The 25790-nt window shown below is 29.7% G+C and overlaps 1 protein-coding gene and 1 pseudogene across 1 annotated transcript; both read right to left on the bottom strand.

Annotated features, from left to right (window-relative positions):
- Positions 1–870: 870 nt before the first annotated feature.
- Positions 871–5103, bottom strand: LOC126669280 (G-type lectin S-receptor-like serine/threonine-protein kinase At4g27290). The gene is made up of 8 exons (XM_056104624.1): positions 3705–5103; positions 3417–3491; positions 2904–2972; positions 2659–2825; positions 2373–2583; positions 1951–2188; positions 1624–1774; positions 871–1368 (listed from the first exon to the last, which is right to left on the bottom strand). Exons 1-8 carry the CDS (start codon positions 4963–4965, stop codon positions 1063–1065), a joined length of 2478 nt encoding a protein of 825 aa, XP_055960599.1. The 5' UTR covers positions 4966–5103; the 3' UTR covers positions 871–1062.
- A 6743-nt stretch (positions 5104–11846) lies between these two features.
- LOC126669234 (uncharacterized) lies at positions 11847–22933 on the bottom strand (annotated as a pseudogene).
- Between the last annotated feature and the right edge of the window lie 2857 nt (positions 22934–25790).

Raw genomic sequence — 25790 nt, 5'->3', positions numbered from 1 at the left:
AAAAAAATGTAAAAGAGTTAATCTGTATTTTTATGAAAACTATGAGGATTCTTTTCTACCTTTTGCCTAATATAAATGTTTAATTCTCCTTAAACATTTCTGATATAATACGCTCATGGAAATTAATACCGCTATGACAGAAGTTTAATAAATCTTGCATCATTCGCCAAACTTTTCACATCATGTGACTACGGGGTATTACAAAACCGCAAGTAAACAATTGTGTTCTTAGCGCTTATTTTCTTCAATTTTTTGCACATCTTTACATTACATTTTAATTCTGATCCCGGTGACTTACAAATGGCTTTAAACTCGCAAAATATACATGCGTAGCGTTGTGTATGAAATGCTCAAACATGAAATGAGTATAAAGAAGTTCCAGAAAATATGAATGCAAGATAATTAAATTAGAATAATGGGATGGGAGTAATTTTCCTCCTATCCATGATCACATGTAAGTCTGAAGACAATTTATTACCTAGTTCAGATTGAGATTAGCTGCGTGAAAGAGTGTACCTGATTTTTTTTTCTTAGTACCAATATTTGTGCTGAACACGTCTCTAGTAGAGTCGCTAAAAAATGTTTGTGCTGAAATAATCTGACATGCGAATTTTTGAATTTATGGATGGATTTTTCTAGGTCCGATGCTTTTGTCAATTTTAATTAGAAAAGCAATTTGATTTCAGTTTGGTTAAATAACTATTTCAAATTATATAAGGATTAATTTAGACATTTAAAAACCCAAGTAAGATCAATATCAATAATATTTCTAAATTAAATATTGAGACATAAAAGTTTGAGTTTTAGTTTGTTTTTGATAAAATATCAAGATTAATAAAAATCTAGTTATTTATATAGAACAAACTCTAATAAAAAAATTATGATCAACTGATGTTGAACCTCTTATTTGGATAAATAATCAACTAAAAATGGCTTCCAGGATTTAATTCTAGTCGAGCTGATCATTGGCTCCTCTCGGTCGGTGTAAATAATTTGAAAATCGAACAAATTCACATGAAGTTTAGACTCTCAAATGTAAAATTTGATTTACATAAATAAGGTTCATCGACCATCCATCAATGTAATGGTAAGTTCATTAATGGAGCATGATTCCTGTTTACTTGTAGAAGATTCTCCTTCAAGCAATTTCCTTTCTGTGAAAAATCCGGGTTCTTTAGGTTCAGGCAATGCACCTTCACTACTCAACATTAGAACCACCGATGACATGTTTGGTCTATCTTCTGGGTCACGTTGCACACAAAGCAGTCCAACATGAATTGTTCTTAGCACTTCTGTCAAATTCCATGTTTCCGCTACTAATTCATCGATAAGCTCGAGTTGTTTTCCTTCTTTGAATAGCTTCCATGCCTGAAAAAACACACACTACTTTCTCAATTTCCCGTAGCCTATGTTGCGCGGAAATTTCTCATATTTCACGTTTTGGCATTTCATTTTTATTTCCGAAAATGCTTCTGAAACTCCAAAATTGTATATTCATAACCTATTTTAGTAAAATATACGTTTTCCATTTTGATATTTTTATCGACGTTTCTATTTCCGAGGTATATAAACATTAGCTCAAAAGACAATCTAGTTATAAGTACTTCAACATAGCTAGCTTACATGTCCAAGAAGGTTAAGTTGGTGGTCTGAATGAATAAATCCTCTGTTTCTCTTCCCACTGATTATCTCCAACACGAGCACACCAAAGCTAAATACATCAGATTTTACTGACATAATTCCGTCAATAGCATACTCTGGCGACATATAACCACTGCACGAAAATTTTTTATTAATTGAGTTAGTCGTTTTTTTATAGATTTTTGAGAATTTGTAAAGATTCCGAGTTCGAGCCTGGATTTGACCATATCCATTTACTTTTGGGGGAATGTAAAAGAATAAGTTAATTTCTACAGCAAAATAAAAATTTCTACAGCAAAATAAACTTACTATGTTCCAACGACTCGTTTTGTGTTTGCTGCGGTTTCATTACCCTGGAAAATTCTCGCCATGCCAAAATCCGAGATTTTCGGATTCATCTCATTATCTAGTAATATGTTGCTCAATTTCAGATCTCTATGAATAATTCTTAATCTAGAGTCTTGATGAAGATACAGCAATCCCCTCGATATGCCATTGATAATTCGAAACCTCATATTCCAATCCAGTAACTTGCTTCGGTTTTCATCTGTCAAAATTATATTAAAAAATTAGTCCACTGCTAATAGAAAATGATCTTAAGCTATGTTGTACGGGAATAGTGAAGTAAAATATTCCCAAAAGACTTTTTTTTTTTGTAAGAATGAGTTATAAATATAAAGTTTCTGAGTTCCAGAAGCATTCGCAAAAATAGAACTCGACAAGATTCTGACCAAAAATATAGAAGTCTAGGCTTTTGTTAGGCATGTATTCATAGATCAACATCTTCTCATCTAGTTGAACGCAGTATCCGAGTAGCTTCACCAAGTTCCGATGCTGAAGTTTAGCAACGGAATTAACTTCATTCTTGAATTCATGGAGCCCTTGTCTCGATTCCTTAGAAAGTCTCTTCACAGCTATTTCTTGTCCATCTTTAAGCGTGCCCTGAAATGACAGATTGTGCAAATTATTACGCAGAGATCCTTTAAATGCCTATGTCTAAATCAGTTAGACTGTTACCTTGTGGACTGGTCCAAATCCGCCCTCTCCGAGCATATTGTTGAACGAGAAGTAATTGGTAGCTCGAGCGACTATGCTAAATTCAAAATGAGGTAGCTCTAAATCTTTCTCATGGTTATCAATAGCATAGTCGAAACTGGGAAGTTCTAGATTCTTTTTCCAGATTTCTGTAAAGTACTGAACTTAATCAAAAATAAATTACAGCTTAAGTAACATAGATAATGTGTGTTTTTATGTAGTTCTACCTTGAAGAATTTTCCTCTGCTTCTTCTTTCTATTCCTTATAAACAAGCTTATACAAAAAGGCTTAAGGTCTGAAAAACTACCGACCTTTCAATTTTTTTTCAATTGCACCCTCACCTTGTAATTTCTTCAATAACACCCTATTTCGTATTTTTGACTTTCAATAGCACCCCGACCTTGCAAAACAATCAATTTTACCCTATTTTGTATTTTTGACTTTCAATAGCACCCTAAATCATCAAATTAAACTCATTTTTCAAAAACTTATTTGAATTTTTTTAAATTAAAGGACTTGTTTAAAAGTGTCCAAGTAGAAAAAAGTATGATTTCACCTTTAAATTTAATTTTTTTGAAAATTTTCATCCTTATAATAATCAAATCATCTAACTTTTTTAATTTAGAGTGCTATTGAAAGTCAAAAATACAAAATAGGGTGCTATTGAAAAAATTACAAGGTGAGGGTGCTATTGAAAAAAAATTGAAAGGTCGGTAGTTTTTCAGACCTTAAGCCATACAAAAAAAAAGGATAAGCAGAAATGATACTGAGCCTGCTATGATCCCGACCCGTTTCCTACGCCTCGCGCTCACATCTACAAGCGGAAATTCCATGAGCTAAAGAAAACTAATTTCCATTCTAATAATGCGTACATAATCTAATCTATGCTCCACGAAAAATAAAATCGTTCACACGAGAAACTTGAAATAGAATGAGTTATATATATAAAGTTTCACAGTTAGAAGCGTTTTTGGAAATAGAAACGAAACGTCCAAATATAGTACCTGATAAGTTTCTCTATACTTACCTAATTCTGAAGAAGCCAGCCTAATGTAAAGATCTTGCCCGCCATCTTTGTTAAATTGTTTGATATCGATAAGATCTCCGAACCAGAAGTAGCATCCGCTTCCAGTTTTGATGTCTGAACTCGCATAAGCCATACAAGAACAATTTTTCAAACACACAACCTCGCATTCCTTCATGGTCAAGCTCGAATTGATTGAGTAATTCAACATATCAGGCAATTTAACATTCGAATACTTGGTGAAGCCATCGCCTTTCTCGCAATCCAGTGGGGTGCTTCGAACACATCCGCCAGTCCAATCTGCTGCATTCCAATTATTTTTTAATTTCGGCACAAACTTATTCAAACACGAACAGACAGGAGTATTGCTTATGTCACAACTGCCATGAGCACCACATAGATCATAGGTATCACAATTATCTGCCGGTGCAGACGATATATGCTGCCACAGCTGAGTACGATCAATCCACGCGTACCGTTCCAATACACCGCTATCACTCAGAAAAACCCTGGTAAAAACTGATTGGTTAACAAGCTCAAAAGTATAGTAACTTCCATTTTCACTGATAACAAAAGAAAAGCTAAAAATTGGATTTTGTTTTATGAATGGCAAACCACTCTGCCCAATACCATTCCACGGTCCTGATCGAGCTGTGAAAACCGAATTCTTCTCAATAACCATCTGTAAACCAGAAGGATCAAGCTCAAAAGTAAAATCACCTTCCGAAGGATCATCCGCGCTCTTCCATGATGATAAACGAACATCAACGCCTCGAGACAATCTTCCAACTTTCATTCCAGGCATAAATGTTTTGTCAGGATAATGAAAACTTTCCCACAAGTAATTTTCCGGGTCAACATCAGTTTCGTCTCGTAAAACGAAATTTCCCGAATCGAGAAGCTGCGCGACAGGGTTCTGCAGAGCTCTCGACGTATTAGCAGACCATATGGTCAAGTTTTCTTGATTCAGAAGAATAAGACCTCCTCTGTTATCAAATTGTAGTAATCCTGATGAATTTGTGAGTGGACTGTCTCTATTAGCAACCCAGATGACAGTTCCATCAGAAATATTTTTGAACCATATACCCAAATATGTATTAGAATTGGTGGTGAAAAATCCTAACTCAAAGGAGCCACCAGCTGAAACTATGGTCTGACCACCATCTCTAATAGACTGAGTTGCAGAAATTGTGTCAATGGCTTTGGTTGTTGTGAAGATAGAGATTAAAGAGAAGGACCAGAGGAGAATGAGTAAGATTTCCATCAATGTATTCTGATGATCATCTTGTTGAATTTCTTATTTGATTGAAAAATGTGTGTTATACAATTGCAATTTTACTTTGACCATCAACTTATATTTTATTATTATTTGAAAATAATTCATCTTCTTCTCCAATTTTCCATATTGCTGAAATTACTTAGCACATCAAAATTAATGTTATGAGAATAGCGTCATCCTTGAATCTAATAACTTATACTGAGACCATAAAAATGATGCTTAATGACTAAAATAAATATCTCACATTTTCAATTCTTTCCCATTTATGTACATCCAGCTTTTCAAAACCGTGAATTTGACATAATTTTGATAAAAATATTTCAATTATTGCCAACTGTGCATATTTATAAAAAAAGCAAATTTGTTTTTTTTTATCAATTTATGACCCGTCTTTTCCCTTTTCAATATAAGTAAACTTACTAAAATTATATTATAATTGATGACATTGAAAATTTGATCATAAATAAAAAGAATTAATAATATTTTCAATTAGTTACTATATTGAAAATAATTAAATAGTTACTATATTGAAATGTACTTATCAAAAATATGATAAAATTGATGTTTTGAACTAGCTTTGCCATTTTTTATGGCTTAATTTACATATTATTTATAAAAAAATAGGGTTGCCTTTCCATTAGTATTTTGACAATTTAATGAGAAACATTCTTTTGAAATAAATGATTAAAGTTATAATTTTTTAATTTTTTTTTCATAAAGATCATATAAGTCTTTTTAGTTAAAAGGGTTTGTTTGCTCTTTTTAATAACTTGAAATTTTTTTATATCTTCTGTCATTAATTGATATTTTTTTTTGAAAATTAATTGATATTTAAATCTAACAAAAGAAACCCCAAGGCGTAGATGAGTTGGTAAGGCGTTCTTCTAGCTTAAGTGAGGTCGCGGGTTCGAACCGTACTCATGTATGCAGCCGTTTAAAACTTGGGGCCAGCGCTTTGCCTCCCACAAGGGACCTACCCGGCTCGAGTGGGGATTAGTCTGAATGTGGAAGGTTTAAAGGTGCCGTTTAATAGTTGGAACCCGTTCAGGACACCTCATGATCAGATAAAAAAAAAATCTAACAAAAGAAATACCAAAATTATACCTTCAACAATGTAGAATAACCTTACGAGCTACCATAATAGGCTCAAAAGATTTCATTTGTCGTGTGGTAGAGCATTTTCTTCGAGAAGTCGGTGAAGTTAGAGTATTAAAAAATAATTATTCTTTTGAAACCGTCAAAAACTATACATATATGAAAACACATTTTAGTAGTCAACGGTTGTTTTTGACTGTCGTTAGTATAATACAAATGCCTTGGAGTAGAGGTCTCACATGAAGTGGAACTAATTTAGGTTGGATTATCAAGTGGCGAAGCCACATGAAGCAATAGGTGGTCAATTGACCACCTTTTGCAACAACAAAACCACACTAATATTTTATGTTAATTAGTCTTAATCATATAATTACATTTATTTTAATACAAATTCACCAGCTTAATCTTTTATTTTATATCAAATTATAAAATTTGATCCCCTTACGAATAATTTCTGGCTTCGTCCCATTTATCTGAATTTAAATCTAGATACAATATTAAATTAATTATTCTAAATTTAGATTGTAAGATATTTGATAAATCACCAAGAGCACCAGGATGATGTATGCCACAAAAACCACATGCAAACAAGCAGTAGAGGCCAGAAAAAACACCCAACAGAGAGAGTCTCTAGAAGTTTTTTCCGACACTCAAGTCAGTGTTTTTAATAAAAAAAACAATGCAAAAATGGAATGAAAAAAAAGTATCTTAGGATTTTCATGTGAAATGCCTTATATAGGCAGACATGTAACCATTAGCTAAGTCATCTTTTTTTCTCTCTACGAAATTTATTGATCTGTACTTATCAGTTATTCTTTTGAGTTGTATTAGGCGTATAGGGATACACTTTTTATATCGGGAAATCTTCTGTGGTCCCGAACACCTTGTCAAAGGCGTATCCCTCTAGAGGTTGTACGTACAGACAACCTGACAAAATAGTAATCATTTGGTCGATAGATTATCCATGATATCGATATCTCTAGGATCCTGGGTGGGTTCAATACTTATCGGTGTATTCCTATGGGTGGTATCTCGCCTATACGTATCTCAGTAACCCTTGTCTATCAATGTGTTACTATTGATGATAGCTCGTCCGTCAGAATTTCGGTAATCAGTCTCGCATAGCATCAAATATGTTTTTGTTGAATTTAGTGCATTACATGCCATCAAGATTGCTTCGCCGTATGATACATTATCAATAGTGTATTTTGAATAAAATTGCATGATGAATTTTTCAAATAATAAAAATATGATAAGTATTTAATTTTTGTTAATAATCAACAATTATTTTTATAAAAATTATTTTAGGTTAAATTCTGAAAACTATGAAGAAGTTAGTTTATAAGATTATTATAATTTTTAGTTTTAAATATAATTTATATAGAATAACTTTATTCTTTATCATACTCATCCATCTATCTGCTTATTCTATTTTACTCTTTATGTATACTAGGTCGATGCCCGCGCGTTGCGCGGGTGTGATTGAATAGTTTTATAATTTTTGAAATATTTATTTTTTATTTATAAATTTCTCTAAATTTTTAATTTGTATTAAATTAAATAATTTAACATTTTAAATTAATTAAATTCTTATAATTTTTAATATATAATTTAGTTAATTTTAGTGACTAACCATTAAAAATCGTATTTATTAAATAATAAATATTATTTAATAATATAATTCTTCAAATTTCTAGCCATAGATTGTTTTAAATTATATAAATTAAATTTTAATTGGTTTAAATTTAAATTAAATTTAAAAAATACATTTTGTTTTGTAAAATATAAATATCAATTACATATTAAAACTCTTTAAATTTTATAACTTATTATTATAAGTTTAAATAAAACTTTTTAGATTTATAATATAAATTAATAATTAATTAATAGTTTTCATATTTTTATCATATAATAATATAAAATTATTTCATATCTCATAATTAAATTTCTAATTTTTATAGTATTATGTTTTATTGTTTTTTTTGTAATAAAGTTATTTTTATGTATTCTTAATTTATTTATTAATTTAATATAATTATACAATAAAATTTATTAATTGGTTTTAAAAAAAATCATTTGTATAACTTAAAACAAATTAAATTATTAAACTTATTAATACTAATTAAATATTTAATTTATAAATATGATATAATATTAATATTAATTATTGATTAAATTCTACAAAAATTATACATATAAAATAACTAATAATTATTATTATTAGATTAAAACTATAAACTTTGTCGTTACGTTTTTTAAAACTTATTACTAAATTTTTTGTAAAAGCTCTTTATAAATTAATAATGGTATGTATAACACATTATAATTTCTATATTTAATTTTTATGTTTAATCTTTAATATTTTTTAAAAAATTGTATTTTGATAAAATCAAATATTCAGACTTTATCTCTTTAATTTGGATGTGTTTGTATTTTCTTATAATATTAGTTGGTTTTGACATTTTAACTATTACATCGAACACTCCTAGTAATCTATACTATCAGCTATTATTGTAGTACAACTACAAACAGAAACATAGTGTATACTCTTAATATATTTATATTTAAGATAAATTATTGTCATATATAATGTTAATAATATTTAATAAATTAATATAAAATTTATTTTTATACTATTTTAGAGATAATGTTAGTATATTAATTTTTTATTTATAAAGACATCAAAAATTACATTCATATAAAATTTAATTATTCCTATACCTTTTATAGTTTATGATGAACATATATATTATTTAATCATTCTTAATAAAAAAAATTAAGGATCAATTTATATTCATACATTTATAAATGGACATATTTTTATCTTCTTCTTTTTTAAGATCTAACACACGAATATTGGCCTCAATTCACATGATCTCTCTATATATTCAATTTCTATAAAAATGATAAATACAAAAAAAAATAAGAAAATGTATTAAAAATATGAGAATTAATGACATAACTTTTTACCACTATAATATATCAAATTCTATAAAAAAAAGTTATATCCATTTTGTATAGATATTAACGATCTTAATATAATAAAAAAATTTGAACAATAGAGGATTACCGGAAACACATACCATGATGGTAGTCAACAAATCGCATCTTTCCGAAATAAAAATTCATATATGGCGTGGTCTATTACGTGAGCAAAGAGTAAGAGACACACATTACTTATCATTTATTCAATGTGAAAACTTTTAAAATTTTATAACTTATAAACATAAATAATTTTTTTTAAATTTCATAATCATTAAATTGTAATTAATTAAATTTAATTTTAATAACTTTTTCGTATTCTTAACATATAATAACATATTAACAAAATAAAATTCAAAATTTAAGTTTTAGTTTAAATAACATTATATTAGATAAATGTAATGTTCAGTAAAATGTATTCTAAAATTATTTATTAATTTAATATATTGATTGATTTAAAAGAAACTATTTCTATAACATGCAATATTAATATTTTATGGATTAGAATATGTAAAAACAACATCTAAACAATATAAATATATTAAAACTTTTAAAAAATTCAAATCATAAATTTTTAAATATGGTTGGTTAATGTTTTCACAAAATTCTTTATATAATATTAATTAAAAAAATTAATTAGACATTTAAACTTTTCAATTCATAACTATTAGACTTTTAGAATTCTATAAGTTTTAACTTTTAATATTTTATAACTTCTAATGAATGAAATAATAAATAAACTTTAAATAAAAAATTATCACTTGGCAATTTAAAGCCAATCCACTTTTTAAAATATACTTAATTTTTAAATTGAAGCTCAAAATTATAGTTTTTGATGATTAAATTTTACAAAATTCTTTATATTAAATTAATTATATATTAAAACTTTTCAATTCATAACCATTAAACTTTTAAAATTCTATAAGTTTTAACTTTTCATATTTTGTAACTTCTATATATTAATAAAACTTTGGCTTATCCCCTTAAAAACCCCTCACCTTTTACCCTCAATTCGTTTGCACCCTTACATTGCAAAACCACCAAATATACCCAAATTACGACCGTTCACTTTTAATTGCACCCTCAAGCATTAAATTGATCTCTTTTCACTTGAAAAAATAGGTTTATTTTTGTTTTAAATAAAATATTAAGTCCTATTTTAAAATATATGCTAAAATTTAAAGTATTGATTTGAACATTTTTTAAGTGAAAAGATGTCAATTTAATGTTTGAGGGTGCAATTGAAAATGAAAGGTCGTAATTTGAGTATATTTGGTGGTTTTACAACGTGGGTTCAAACGAATTGGGGGTAAAAAGTGGGGGTATTTTAAGGGGATAAGCCTAAAAGTTTTCAATTTATAACCATTAAACTTTTAAAATTCTATAAGTTTTAACTTTTCATATTTTTTAACTTCTATATATTAATATTAGTTAATGGAATAATTAAAATATTTAAATAAAAAATTGCCACTTGGCAAATTGTAGTTAATCCACTTGTCAAAATATGCTTAATGCTAATTTGAAGTTCAAGATTATAATATAGTATAGATTAAATTAATTATATATTAAAATTTTCAATTCATAACCATTAAACTTTTAAAATTCTATAAGTTTTAACTTTTCATATTTTGTAACTTCTATATATTGATAAAAAATTTCAATTTATAACCATTAAACTTTTAAAATTCTATAAGTTTTAACTTTTTATATTTTATAACTTCTATATATTAATATTAATTAATGGAATATTAATGGAATAATTAAAATATTTAAATAAAAAATTGCCACTTGGCAAATTGTAGTTAATCTACTTGTCAAAATATGCTTAATACTAATTTGAAGTTCAAGATTATAATATAGTATAGATAATATTGGATTTTGACCTGAAAGTAGGGATTTGTACATTGGGATAGTTGGAAAATATAATCTGAAAGGTGGAGTATAAAAAAAAGGTTCTAATTGATAATGCTTTTATACCAATTAGGCAGCGTTTATAATAAAAAATAATGAAAAATATATGTCTTCAACCAATTCTGACCAGAACGGAGGCACGACCCTGCTTGACAGTTCCTCAGCAACTAACTCCGCAAAAAATCGAACTAAAATAAACTAAAAACTCAAACCGAATCAAAGTTATATAAAAATAGAATATATATATAACCAAATATTCAATTTAATTTGATTAAGTTATTTAATAAATTTCGGTTAATTCAGTTTTAGGCGGATTCTAAACTGAACCGAACCGAACCAAACCGAATAGTCCTACTTGATATAGTGGACTTATGTATTTCTATATTCTTTCAGGACAAAAAGATGTTGACTTTGTGGCGTCTATTCCTCCTGACACGAAATCCGCAGTTGAGAACCAGATTTGCATTTCCATTACGACACATCTGTTGCTGTTGAGGTTAGTCCTCAGAACTCTAACTTTGTTATTGAAATTAAATATTGCAGCTCAACTATTTGTTAAATTGCCTATGTCAATGTGAACCAATAACAAACCTAAGTAGCACGGACACGGACACGGGGAAACGGGACACTTGGACACGGCGAAACGGCATAATTTTAAAGTTTCCTATGTATAAAATGAAGTTTCGTGTCCGAAACGTCAAGTGTCCGAAACGTTTCCGAAACGAGAAACGTCGATTGAATGAAGTGTCCGTGCTACCTAGATAACAACATTTGCCTTGAAAAGTTTGTTCAGAAATTCTACAATATCCAATATTTAGTAGAATTGGTGCATGATTTTAAAAAAATGGGCCGCCTCTAATCTTAAATTTCCACACAATTTCATTATTCATACAGGATTTTACCTTGCAGCTTTCATCGAACATCAATCAAAGTAATTGTGAGTTCATTAACAGAACATAAATTTTGTTTGCTGGAGGTTGATTCTCCTTCAAACAATCTCCTTTCTGTGAAAAATCCCGGTTCATTAGGTTCAGGCAATGGACCTTCACTGCTCAACATTAGAACCACTGATGCCATGTTTGGTCTATCCTCTGGATTATGTTGTACACATAATAGACCAACATGCATTGCTCTTACTACTTCTGATAGATTGCAAGTTTCCGTCGCTGAATCGTCAATAAGCTCTAGATATCTTCCTTCTTTGAACAGCTTCCATGCCTGTAAAATCGTTGATCATTTATGTATAAATATATAATGAAGATTTAAGTAGCCGTATAAAGCTTACGTGTCCAACAAGGTTAAGTTGGTGGTCTGCATGAGTAAATCCTCTGTTTCTCTGTCCACTGATTATCTCCAACACCATAACACCATAGCTAAATACATCGGATTTCATTGAGAATAGGCCATCAATAGCATACTCTGGCGACATATACCCGCTGCACAATTCAATCAAATTAATTAGTGTCAAGTTTCTTGCATTATCCTTCTTTTATTTTGAAAGAAAAAAAACAACACTTACTATGTTCCGACTACTCGTTTTGTGTTTGCAGAAGTTTCGTTACCCCCAAAAATTCTAGCCATGCCAAAATCTGAGATTTTGGGGTTCAACTCTTTATCTAGTAGGATATTACTTAATTTGAGGTCTCTATGAATAATTCTCAGTCTAGAGTCTTGATGAAGATAGAGAAGTCCTCTCGATATCCCGATGATGATATGGAACCTCACATTCAAGTCTAGAAGCTTGCTTTGATTATCATCTGTTAAAATACATTCAAAGATTAATATTGGTGACTAATTAACTATAATAAATTTGTTAGTTTATATACGTCGGAAATTTTTTGTAAAAAAAGTATTGAGGTTTATGTATTCTAACCAAATATATAGCAGTCGAGGCTTTTATTAGGCATATATTCATAAATCAACATTCTTTCATCTAGATAAATGCAATAGCCGAGTAGCTTGACTAGGTTTCGATGCTGAAGTTTGGAAATGCATTTAAGTTCATTCTTGAATTCATCAGGCCCTTGTCTAGATTCCTTTGACAGCCGCTTCACAGCAATTTCTTGTCCATCTCTAAGCTTGCCCTGTAAGTATAATAACCCTTTTATCAAAATAAGAAAGTACACTAACCCTAAGGACAATATAAAATTTAGGAAATAAAATCTGATATCAAAATATAGAAGAAAAAATCACAAATTAATGAAATAAAAATACGGTGCGTTAAAGATTACTGTTCCATATTATTATATGTATAGTTAAGTTACCTTGTAGACAGGTCCGAAGCCACCCTCTCCAAGCATATCATGCAATGAGAAGTTATTGGTAGCTTTAGCCACTACGATGAAGTCAAAATGAGGTAGCTCTAGATCCTCGTCATGGTTGTCAATAGAGTAGTTTTCTTGTGCATTTTTATTCTGCTTTCTCCTTTTATTCCTAATGAACAAGGATATACACAAAATAAGTAGAAAAATCCCTGCTGATGGTACTAGAGTTGCCATGAGTAATCTACGTTTTTTTGAACTCGAGATCTCATCTGAAAGTAGAAACGCTGCCAATCAATAAAGTGAAGAAATTCTTCGATGAAATAGTTAAATTTTGCAATCATGATAGTTTTATTACCTAATTCAGAAAAAGCCATCCTAATGAAAAGATCTTGCCCGCTATCTTCATTAAATTGTTCGATATCAATAAGGTCTCCGAACCAAAAGAAGCATCCCCTTCTAGTTACAATATTCGAATTGGCATAGGCCATACAGGAACAATTTTTCAAGCAGACCATCTCACATTCTTCCATGGCCAAGCTTGAATTTGTTGAATAATTTAGCATATCAGGCAATTTAACATTTGAATACTTTATGAATCCATCTCTTTTCTGGCAATCTAATGGCGTCCGTCGAACACATCCGCCAGACCAATCTGTTGCATTCCAGTTACTTTCTAATTTCGGCATGAATCTATTCAAACACGAGCATATAGGTGTATTTGTGATGTCACAACTGCCATGAGCACCACATAGACCATAATTGTCACAATTATCCGCTGGTGTAGATGAGATATGCTGCCACTCTTGGGTCCGATCTAACCACGCATAACGGTCATTGACACCGTTCTCATTCAAAACAATTCTTGTGAAAACTGATTTGTTAACAAGGTCAAAAGTATAATAGCTCTCATTTTCACGGATAACCATTGCATAGTTATAGATTGGATTTGGTTTTAAGAAAGGCAATCCACTCTGTCCAATACCATTCCATGGTCCTGATCGAGCTATGACGACAGAATTCCTTACAAGAACCATCTGTAAACCAGAGGCATCAGGCTGACATGTAACATCACCTTTAGAAGGATCATCTTTGTTCTTCCACGAAGTTGTATAAACTTCAAGGCCTCCAGCCAGTCTTCCGATTTTCATTCCTGGCATAAATGTTTTATCAGGATGATGAAAACTTTGCCACAAGTAGTTTTCCGGGTCGATGTCTTTTTCATCTCTGATAACGAAATTTCCTGAATCAAGAAGCTGAGCAACAGGATTCTGCACAGCTCTTGATAAATTAGCAGACCATATGGTCAAGTTTTGTTGATTCAAAAGAACAAGACCTCCTCTGCTATCGAATTGTAGCAATCCTGATGAATTCGTAAGCGGAATTTCTCTATTGGCAACCCAGACAACAGTTCCCTCTGAAATCTTTTTGAACCGTATCCCCAAGTATCTATTAGAATTGATGCTGAAAAATCCTAATTCAAAGAAGCCACCAGCTGAAACTATAGTCGGACCACCATCTCTAATAAACTCAGTTGCAGATATTGTGTCAATGGCTTTGGCTTTGATTAAAGAGGAACACAAGAGGAGAAAAATTAAGATTTTCATTGATGAATTAAGATTGTCTTGGTGTTGCATTGCTTATTTTATTGCATTTCTTGAAAGTGGTTGAAGGCTTGACTAACGGACATATATAACATATAATGATGAAGATTTCCATCTATGTATTCTGATTATCATCTTGTTCCATTTCTTATTAATTTGATTGAAGACTTGGTGTGTTAAGGATATATTAATTTAGTTTCATTGACTATCAACTTCTATTCGAAAATAATTAAACTTGCTCTACGACTTAATAATCATAGCACAAACTTCATAAATTAATATTCTGAGATTGAGAATATAAAAATTATAAGGTTATTGTAAAAAAAAATGCCACCTTCCAGTTGTTTAGCGATTTAAGCAATTTTATTAAACTCTAACATAAAATGGTGAATCTATTACTTGATTTTCTACTATGATTTATAACATGAATCAATAATTAGCGACAACATACATATATTCCTTTCATTTCAACAGAGTTGTCCATTTTTTCTAAAAAAACTCCAAAACTTCGCATTTCTAGTAAATAATAATACTTAAAATTAATTTGTTTATATCATTTAAAATTTATTAATGAGCTAGTATTTATTACTATCAATTGAAATATATAAGGAAATGAGACATAAAATAAGGGTGCAGAAGAAAAAATAGAGAAAACAAGGAGAAATTCTTAGGTAGACCGAGTCTACCACGTCATCCGTAGACTAAGCCACTCATAATGCAACACCTCATTAAAATAATGGCAATATCGTAATATCACCATTAAAACAATCATTTGTACCCAATTTTAGGTTTTTAGATTTCATCTCTACCCAATACAAGAATATAATTGACAATTTAATTAATTAAAGGATTAAAAAACTAAAAATAAATAAATAAAAGATTATATCATACGTCTAATTAGTATATAAATATAAATTAAAGAATTATTTTAAATTTTTTTTCAAGTGAAAAGAGATAATATTAATACTTTTGAATAGGGACCCAACATAAAAATATAATATTGGGTACAAATGACTGTTTTTTAAGTTTAGAGTATAGACAAAAAAAATTAAGATGAATTTTTTTTAAGTAATTAAGGCTAATTTGAAGTCTTCTTTTATAACTTCTCCTATAAAATAAAGGCTTATCCCCTTAAAATCCCCCCACCTTTTACCCCCAATTCATTTGCATTCTCACGTTGTAAAACCACCAAATATATCCAAATTATGACCTTTCACTTTCAATTGCACCCCCAAGCATTAAATTGATCTCTTTTCACTTAAAAAATGTTCAAATCAATACTTTAAATTTTAACATATATTTTAAAATATGACTTAATATTTTATTTAAAAAAAAAATAAACCTATTTTTTCAAGTGAAAAGAGATCAATTTAATGCTTGAGGGTACAATTGAAAGTGAAAGGTCGTAATTTGGGTATATTTGGTGGTTTTGCAACGTGAGGATGCAAACGAATTGAGATTAAAAGGTGAGGCGTTTTTAAGGGGATAAACCTAAAATAAAACCAAATATCGATGTGTCTCGTTCTTGCATGGTAAACTTAATTCTTTACTGTAGCACTCTTACAATGAGAATGTATTTCTACACGATTATGTTCAATTTTCAATTAATTAGGCAAGTTTTATGGCAAAATTGCTTTATTAACATCTTTTGTCACTTATATGCACTCTGTATATGTGGTAGACTAACCAATTATTGACAGCGATGCAGATTTCTAACGAATCGGTGCCTTTGCGAGAGTAAATCACTGTCTAGCCAAATCATTATACTCAACTACGTATTTTTTTTTTAATATAATTTGGAAAGAGGGAGCGCTTATAGGAGGAATTGAACCCACGACCTAACAGTTTTCTGCTTAGAGCTTATACCATTTGAGTTAAAGCTCATTGGTAACTACGTATTCAACTTGGTATAATTTGAATGGAAATCTCTGAATTAGTCGGATCAGACATCTGGTTAGTTTTAAATTCACCTAATTGAGTTGGCCGGTTCGATCCTTTTTTTCTTCTTATTGTTACTAAAGCAATAAAAATATTATGGAAAGGAAATACATAAATTTTGTAGCTTCGGAAGATAATTTTATATAGGAAATAATTCATTAATTTTAGAAAAAAAAATTTCAGGAGAAAAAATTTATAAAATTTTAAAGAGAAAATTTTTTTAAATAAAATTTTAGAGAGAAAACATTTATATATTTTTGAGAGAATTTTAGAAAAAAACAAGATTCTTAAAAAAAATTAAAATATTCTAAAAATTATTTAAATTTTTATTGATAATTTTCTAAGAAATGATATGAATTTTTTGTTTAAAAAAAAATATGTAAATAAAAGTTCACCAACTATCTCGTGGTATCTACTTATGAGACAAAGTGTTCCGGAGGTAAGCATCCAGTTAGTTTGCTCCAAACCGAACTAATAACTCTTTAACCGACGAATTGTTAAAACCGAACCGACCATATTAGAATTTTAACAAAAAAAACGAACCTACCGATTAGTAAAGGAAAAAAAATTAAAACCCAACTAAGGGAATAGGTCGGTTATTTAGGCCGGTATGATTAAAAATGAAAAAATATAAGAAAAAAATAAAAAAAAATCAAAATTTTAGTTTATTAGGTCGGTTCGGTTAATTTAAATAATTTAAAATTCAAATCAAATCAATAACCGAAAAACACGAATTTTTTATTGTCACGCCCGATTTTCGGCATCGAGACAGGCGCTAGGAAATGAGAGTGGTTGCTCCGAAACCCGTAGCAAGCCTTACAACACTTTATAACCACTTTAAATTTTTCGCGGAAATCAAAACACTTTTCGAACATTTTAAAAACTCTGTTTAAAACGTTCTGATAAAAATCATAATGAAATTTTGCAAATAATCTTCTCTTTAATTATTGGATTCTAGTTTCACAACCATCTCATTATAGTTTAAACTGCATCTCATTATGCATACACAATCGTTAAATCAAAACCGTTTCTTTTCCATCATTGGTTATCGTTTCTTTTCCACCCACATATAAAATAGTTATAGATAGATAGTATAGATAGATAAAAGTGATACACCACTATTATTTAAAAATTAATTTTATTTAAATATATCATAATTTTTCAATCAATTAAAATTATATTTTACATATTTAATATTTAATTTTATTTGAATATATTAAATTTTTATTTATAAATTTTAATTATATAATTTTAATTTAATAATTATTATTTATTAAAATAATTTTTTTTTCTTTCATACAAATAATTTTTTTATACTCTTACAAAGTGTTCATTTGTAATTATATTTTACAAATAAAAATTAAAAAATAATATTGATTTAAATAATTTATTAAAATTAAAATTAAAAAATTCGATCCAACTAGGTTGAACTATAAATCCTCAATGAAACCGTTTGTTTTCCGGTCCGGTTTAAAAAACATTAGCTTAAAGGATATAATATTATACAATGACTAAGATTTCCATCAATATATTCTTTTTTAGAAGAAATAAGATCTTTATTCATCAACAATTGGGTTGACAAGCTAATTTACCGGAAAAGGCACTTCTCTGAAAAATTACAATCCTTTTTTATCACCGAATTTTTATTTTTTTTCATTTTGGTATTTCAGGTCAAAAATGCTTAGGTGACAGCCGGAAATTGACATGTGACAACCAAATTTTACTAGTTTTACTTTGAAAATTTATTAAACATACATAATTTCACTTTAAAATGAGTTCTAGGTCAAATTATGCATATATTGTAATTTTTTATGTTAAAAAAAATTAATTCCGGCTGCCACCTAAGTATTTTTAGCTGGAAAATACCAAAATGAAAAAAAATAAAAGCTTGGTGATCAAAAAGAAAAGAAAAATAGTTTAGTGACTGAAATGAAAAAAATTCGAAAGTTCAGTGACCATCAGGATCAATAATCCAAAAAAACATTCTCCACTTAACTAGAGCGTGAGCAACTTGGTTACTCGACAGCCTGATTCAAAGAGCTGGCTATGCAATCATCGGCTTGGGGTTAACAAGTATGTTAACGATTGTGGCTGCATCAGACTCAACTATTAGAGAGCGATTGCATTTCTAATTCTCAAATTTGGTCCATTTTTAACCAGGGTATTTTGGTGGTTATTGGTAACGGTGCTACTATGAGGTTTCGGCTTATGGGTATATTGGGTTATATGATTTGTTTAGGCCAAAGATCAATGCTTCGGTTCTAGACCGGCTTCTTCTCAGTCTTCTTCTTCAACCTTCAGCCGGACCAGGCGACTTTGTTTGAGGGAACAGAATCAGCTCGCCTGTCTTGTGTAGGGATTTCAGCTAAATGTCAACATCATGGATTCAGTTGGAGAGGGAAAAGCTTATCAGTTCCTTACTAGAGACATTAGAGCCTTTATTTAGCAACAACTCCAATTTAATGATGATCTCATTACAGGTAAACTTCTTATTCCGACTATTCGGAAAGAATTCAATTGTTTTAGTTAGAGATAGAATTTCCTTAAATCCCTCTTTGGTAGATAGAGTCCGGACCTCATCGGTTGTTTAGTTTGCAATTGCAATGAATCAATTTCAAGGTCGGTTAAGGTTAGTGTTAAATATTTGTTAAAATGCCTGAATGGAACAATGACAAAATTTGTCTCAAAAACAGTAGAAATTCGACATTTAGCATAATATAGCTGCACACTTTTATTTTAATGATCAATAATTCTACAAGGCTTTTAGGTGAACCAGATTCTAATCTTAAATTTCTACAGAGCTATATCCATTTTGCATACACTTACTCAGCACCTCCCATAGACAACTTTCATCGAACATCAATCAATGTAATTGTGAGTTCATTCACAGAATTTAGATTTTGTTTGCTGGAGGGTGATTCTCCTTCTAACAATTTCCTGTCAGTGAAAAATCCCGGTTCTTTAGGTTCAGGCAATGGACCTTCACTGCTCAACATTAGAACCACTGATGCCATGTTTGGTCTGTCTTTTGGATTATGTTGTACGCATAATAGACCAACATGCATCGCTCTTACGACTTACGATAGATTCCAAGTTTCCCTTGCTGAATCGCCAATAAGCTCTAGATTTCTGCCTTCTTTGAACAGCTTCCATGCCTGCATAATTATTTACCATTTTCTTATTTTCTAGGAACAGTGAGCTTCAATATAAAGAAAACTAAGATTTAAGTACCCTCGTAAAGCTTACGTGTCCAAGAAGGTTAAGTTCATGGTCTGGATGAGTAAATCCTCTGTTTCTCAGTCCGCTTATTATCTCCAGCACCAGAACACCATAGCTAAATACATCGGATTTCATTGAGAATAGGCCATCAATAGCATATTCTGGTGACATATAACCACTGCACAATTCAATCAAATGAATTAGTGTATTTTCAAGATTTATATGGCATTTCTTGAAAGAAAGCAAATGAAACTTACTAAGTTCCGACTACTCGTTTTGTGTTTGCAGCAGTTTCATTACCCCCAAAAATTCTAGCCATGCCGAAATCTGAGATTTTGGGGTTCAACTCTTTATCTAGTAGGATATTACTTAATTTTAGGTCTCTATGAATAATTCTCAGTCTAGAGTCTTGATGAAGATAGAGAAGTCCCCTCGATATCCCGATGATAATACAGAACCTGACATTCCAGTCTCGAAGCTTGCCTCGGTTATCATCTGATAAAATACATTCAAAGATTAGTATCGGTGGTGACTGCTGAGTGCTGATCATATACTTCACTATTACTATGACCTTAAGTAATAGAACAGATGTAACTATATATAATATATTTGTTAGTCTATATACTTTGGAAAACTTCTGTGTAAAATATATCGAGGTATACCAAATATGTAGCAGTCGAGGCTTTTATTAGGCATGTATTCATAGATCAACATCCTTTCATCTAAATAAATGCAGTATCCGAGTAGCTTGACTAGGTTCCGATGCTGAAGTTTGGCAATGCATTTAACTTCATTCTTGAATTCATCAAACCCTTGTCTAGATTCCTTGGACAGTCTCTTTACAGCAACTTCTTGTCCATCTCCAAGCTTGCCCTGAAAAAACATATGGCGAAGCCAAATAACAAATAAAAAGTATTGTAAGTTTTTATGAAAATAAAATAAAAAATTCTAAGCCTTTTATATAAAAAAAAGAAAGTATACTAACCCTAAAGATAATTTGAAGTTTAGGAAATAAAATCTGAAATTAAAATATAGAAGAAAAATCACTAACTAATGTAATAAATCTTTAACAGTTCGAAAGTGCCTTAACTCGATAAAAAGTTACTGTCCGTACAAGATTATTGTTCTGCATGATTATATGTCTAGTTATGTTACCTTGTAGACAGGGCCAAAGCCGCCCTTTCCAAGCATATTATTGAAGTTATTGGTAGCGGTAGCCACTAGGAAGAAGTCAAAATGAGGTAGCTCTAGATCCTCGTCATGGTTGTCAATAGAGTAGTTTTCGTTCAGATTGTTTTCCCAGTTTCCTGTAAAATACAGAATAGAATCAGTATATAAGAAGATGCTGCACGAAGTTGAATATGCAACTTCTACCTTGTGCACTTCTCTTCTGCTTTCTCCTTTTACTCCTTATGAACAACCATACACTCAGGATAAGCAGAAAAATTCCTGCTAATGATACTAGGGTTGCCATGAGCACCCTACGTTTTTTCGAACTCGAGATCTCATCTGAAAATAGAAACGCCATGAATCAATCAATTTAAGCAAATTTTGATGAAATAGTTAAATTTTGCTATTTTGATAGTTTGATTACCTAATTCAGAAAATGCCAATCTAACAAAAAGATCTTGTCCACCATGTTCATTAATTTGTTTGATATCGATGAGTTCTCCGAACCAAAAGTAGCATCCTCTTCTAGTTATGATATTCGAACTGGCGTAGGCCATACAGGAACAATTTTTCAAGCAGAACACCTCACATTCCTTTATGGTCAAGCTTGAATTGGTTGAATAATTTAGCATATCAGGCAATTTAACTTTTGGATACTTTATGAACCCATCTCCTCTCTGGCAATCTAGTGGTGTCCGTCGAACACATCCACCAGACCAATCTATTGCATTCCAATTAATTTCTAATTTCGGCACAAATCCATTCAAACACGAACAAATAGGGGTATTGCTAATGTCGCAGCTGCCATGAGCACCACATCGATCATAAGTGTCACAATTATCTCCTGCTGCAGTTGAGATAAGCTGCCACTGATGGGTCCGATCTATCCACGCATACCGATTGACATTCCCATTTAAAACAATTCTTGAAAAAACTGATTTGTTAACAAGGTCAAAAGTATAATAGCTCTCATTTCCACTGATTACCATTGTATAGTTATAAATTGAATTTGGTTTCAAGAATGGCAAACCACTCTGTCCAACACCATTCCATGGTCCTGATCTAGATATCATTACTGAATTTTTTACAAGAACCATCTGTAAACCAGAGGAATCTGGCTGAAATGAAAGATCACCTTTAGAAGGATCATCTATGTTCTTCCATGAAGTTGTATAAACTTCAACCCCTCCAGCCAGTCTTCCGATTTTCATTCCAGGCAAAATTGTTTTGTCAGGATGACGAAAACTTTGCCACAAGTAATTTTCCGGGTCGACGTCTTTTTCCTCTCTAATAACAAAATTTCCAGAATCCAGAAGCTGTGCAATAGGGTTCTGCACAGCTCTTGATGTATTTGCAGACCATATGGTCAAGTTTTCGTGATTCAGAAGAACAAGACTTCCCCTGTCATCAAATTGAAGTAATCCAGATGAATTCGAAAGCGGTATTTCTCTGTTGGCAACCCAGACAACAGTACCCTCAGAGAATTTTTTGAACCATACACCCAAATATCTATTAGATTTGATGCTGAAAAATCCCAATTCAAATGAACCATCAGCAGAAACTATAGTTTGACCACCATCTCTAATAGACTGAGTTGTGTCAATGGCTTTTGCTGATGTTAGTGAGAATGAGAAGAGAAGAATGATTAAGATTTCCATGGATGCATTCTGATCGTCATGGTGGCGTTGCACTTGTTATTTTATTGCATTTTGGTAATGTGGCTGAAGACTTCACTCACTCTAAAGTCAGCTTCGAATGCGATGTGTATGAAGGACTTCTATCTTTTTGCATTTATTAAATGATTGAAAAACTTGGTGTTTATATTATTAGTTTCATTGACCATCAATTTGTACTCGAAAATAATTAATTTTGCTCTCCAATTTAATAGGAAAATGCTTTATAAATCATTTTTTTAATCCAATTTTTTTAATCCATCTTACGCGGTAGAATTTCATTCGTCAAATTTCCATTCTAAAGTATATATCTCAAAAAAGAATTTAATTAATCCACTCTTTAATTGTCATGTCAGATGGTACAAAAATGTGGGTTAAAAGTGTTGGGTTATATAACATTACTCAATTTAATAAGTATAAACTTCATAAATTAATATTTTGATAAGACCCTGATTGAATCTCTTACTTTAAGTTAAGGCTATGAAAATTATAAGGCTAATTATAAATAATTTTACCTTTTATTTTTTTAGCTATTTAAGTATGCTTTTTAAAAATTAGCAAAAAGGATCAACTTTTAATTTTTTTCGCGTTTTACAGTCCAACATCATTATTCGAAGTTCTTTTAATCATACGGCTACTAACAACGACAGTGTATGATGAAAATAAAAAATCTTAGAAAAAAGTCGTCATTCTTTTAATGCATGTCTATATCTCCTTCTTCTTCTTTTCAATAAGAGATGTGTAATCGTATTGAAATAAATTTTTATACTATTCCGATTAATTTTTTGTGTTTGAAAAAATTGGAAACTAAAAATCAGTTTACACATCCACATATCTCAACTAGACGAGCATCATACTTTTAAAGACACTAGTTTCATATTACATGCTAGCACGTGGCTCGTAACGTAACTCGTCAATATACATATTAGTAAATTTATTATAATTATATCAATTTTTTATTTATAATTAATATTATATTAGTTAAGAATTTTTGTAAAAATAAATTTAATATATTCGGTTATTAAATTTTTTTTCATACTGAATTTATTTTTCTTTTGGTTTTATAATAACCATAATTAAATAATTAACTTAATTTAATTAATAATATCTTTAAAAATAGTAAGATAGAAATTTAAATAATATATTGACTAAATATAGTATTTTAATTTTATAGTTAAATCAAACTAAAAGATAGGTATTCCTACTAATTTGGAGATAATTTAGTTATTTTTTACATACTAAAAACTAAATTGGAGATAATTTAGCTACCTATTCTAGTTAGGACTTTAATTACAATAGTGATTAATTAAATAACTAATTAGTTAATGACTATAAAACCTTTATTTAGTAATAAACCGAAAAGGATTGTTCAGTAAATTTGCATGTCCACCCCCCCCATCCGTGCTTTTATATACTAGCGTTACGCCACGTACTACGCACGCGAGCGACATTTATATGACCCGTTGTGTATATTAAATATTAATTAGACTATTAAATATAATATTTAAATTTTAAATAAATTATAATAAATTATTTTTTATTTAAATTGTCTGTCCCCACCCCCACATATAAAATAGTTATAGATAGTATAGATATATGTATAGGCATTGCATAAAACATCAAAGAAATATCGACAATAAATCTTGTAATTATCTTCTTATTTTAATAGATCTCCCCTCCATCAATGAAGGAAATTTAGTGTCTAAGGCTTCATTCTCCCATTTCAGAAAAACTATTGAAATAAAATAGTGGTAACCACGTGCTACACACGTGAGCGACATTTATATGATCTGATATATATATATATATATATATATATATATATATATATATATATATATATATATATATATAAAAAAATATTTCTACATTTATTAAATTTAATATTTAAGTTTTTAATAAAAATATTAAAAATTATTTTTACTTAAATTAAAATTATATCTGAGCGATATTTACATGACCCGTTATATGTATTAAATATTATTGTTGAATGCCATGTTTTAGTTTTAATTAATTATTCACGTCCTTTTATATTAAGTTATGAATATAATATTAGTTTTTTATAAGTAATTATAAGTAATTTCTTATTTAATTTGAAACTATAACATGTGCGTAATATTTACATAACCCGATAAATATATTAAATGTTTATTAAATTATTAATATAATATTTTATGTTCCAATAAAAGAATTTATTTTTTTATTAAAACTGAAATTATTTATACAGAAGTTTGATTTGTTCAAAAATAATATTAAACAAAACAAATTCTATACACCATAATATTTTGATTTGCTCTTGGAATTTGTACCTAATTGGTAATTAGTTCAGTTTATAACAAAATTGTGCTCTTTTGATGATTTTGAGCGCATGAAAAAGTGGTTCTAATCAAGTTTCTCTCAAATAATTTTGCCCTAACTCTCCTCTTTATTGATTTTGCTCAACTCTAAAGCATTAGAGAACATAATTTTTGAAATAAAAAGGATCGTTTTATGCGAATAAATTCAATTAACGTTAGTATACAATTAAGAATCTTTATTAAAATAAAACTTTTAATTACTAATTTATATATTGATCTTATAATTGAAATTAAACTCCTACTAATTTGTTATTTTTTAGTATGAGTTGGAATTAAACTCTTCATTAACCTTTTATATCTTTATTTATATTATATTATTTAAATATAAATTATACCCTTAATAAAACCTATTATTGTAATTTTGCATGTCCCCCCCTTCCCACATATAAGATAGTCATAGATAGTATAGATAAACTAAAATTAAATAAATTAAAAAACTTATAAAGTCAAAGTATAAGTGGAAAACTCTAATGTCCTACGATTTATTATTAAAATTATGGGTTAATTACATAAAAAAATCACGACTTTTACACATAATTTCAATTTAATCACGATTTTTAAAAGTTGACATGTAAATACACGATTTTTTATTTTGTTTCA

The sequence above is a fragment of the Mercurialis annua genome, linkage group LG2 (genome assembly GCF_937616625.2).
Source record: "Mercurialis annua linkage group LG2, ddMerAnnu1.2, whole genome shotgun sequence".
Lineage (NCBI taxonomy): Eukaryota > Viridiplantae > Streptophyta > Magnoliopsida > Malpighiales > Euphorbiaceae > Mercurialis > Mercurialis annua.
The sequence above is the reverse complement of the archived record's forward strand: the minus strand, read 5'-3'. Positions and strand labels throughout refer to the sequence as shown.

Excerpts from the sequence above, each read along its gene's own strand:
- LOC126669280 (XM_056104624.1), bottom strand. The coding sequence starts at position 4,965 with ATGGAAATCTTACTCATTCTCCTCTGGTCCTTCTCTTTAATCTCTATC. Across the intron at positions 1,775-1,950 it reads AAACGAGTCGTTGGAACATA|TGGTTATATGTCGCCAGAGT; the intron begins GTAAGTTTATTT and ends ATTTTCGTGCAG. Across the intron at positions 1,369-1,623 it reads AACTTAACCTTCTTGGACAT|GCATGGAAGCTATTCAAAGA; the intron begins GTAAGCTAGCTA and ends GTGTTTTTTCAG.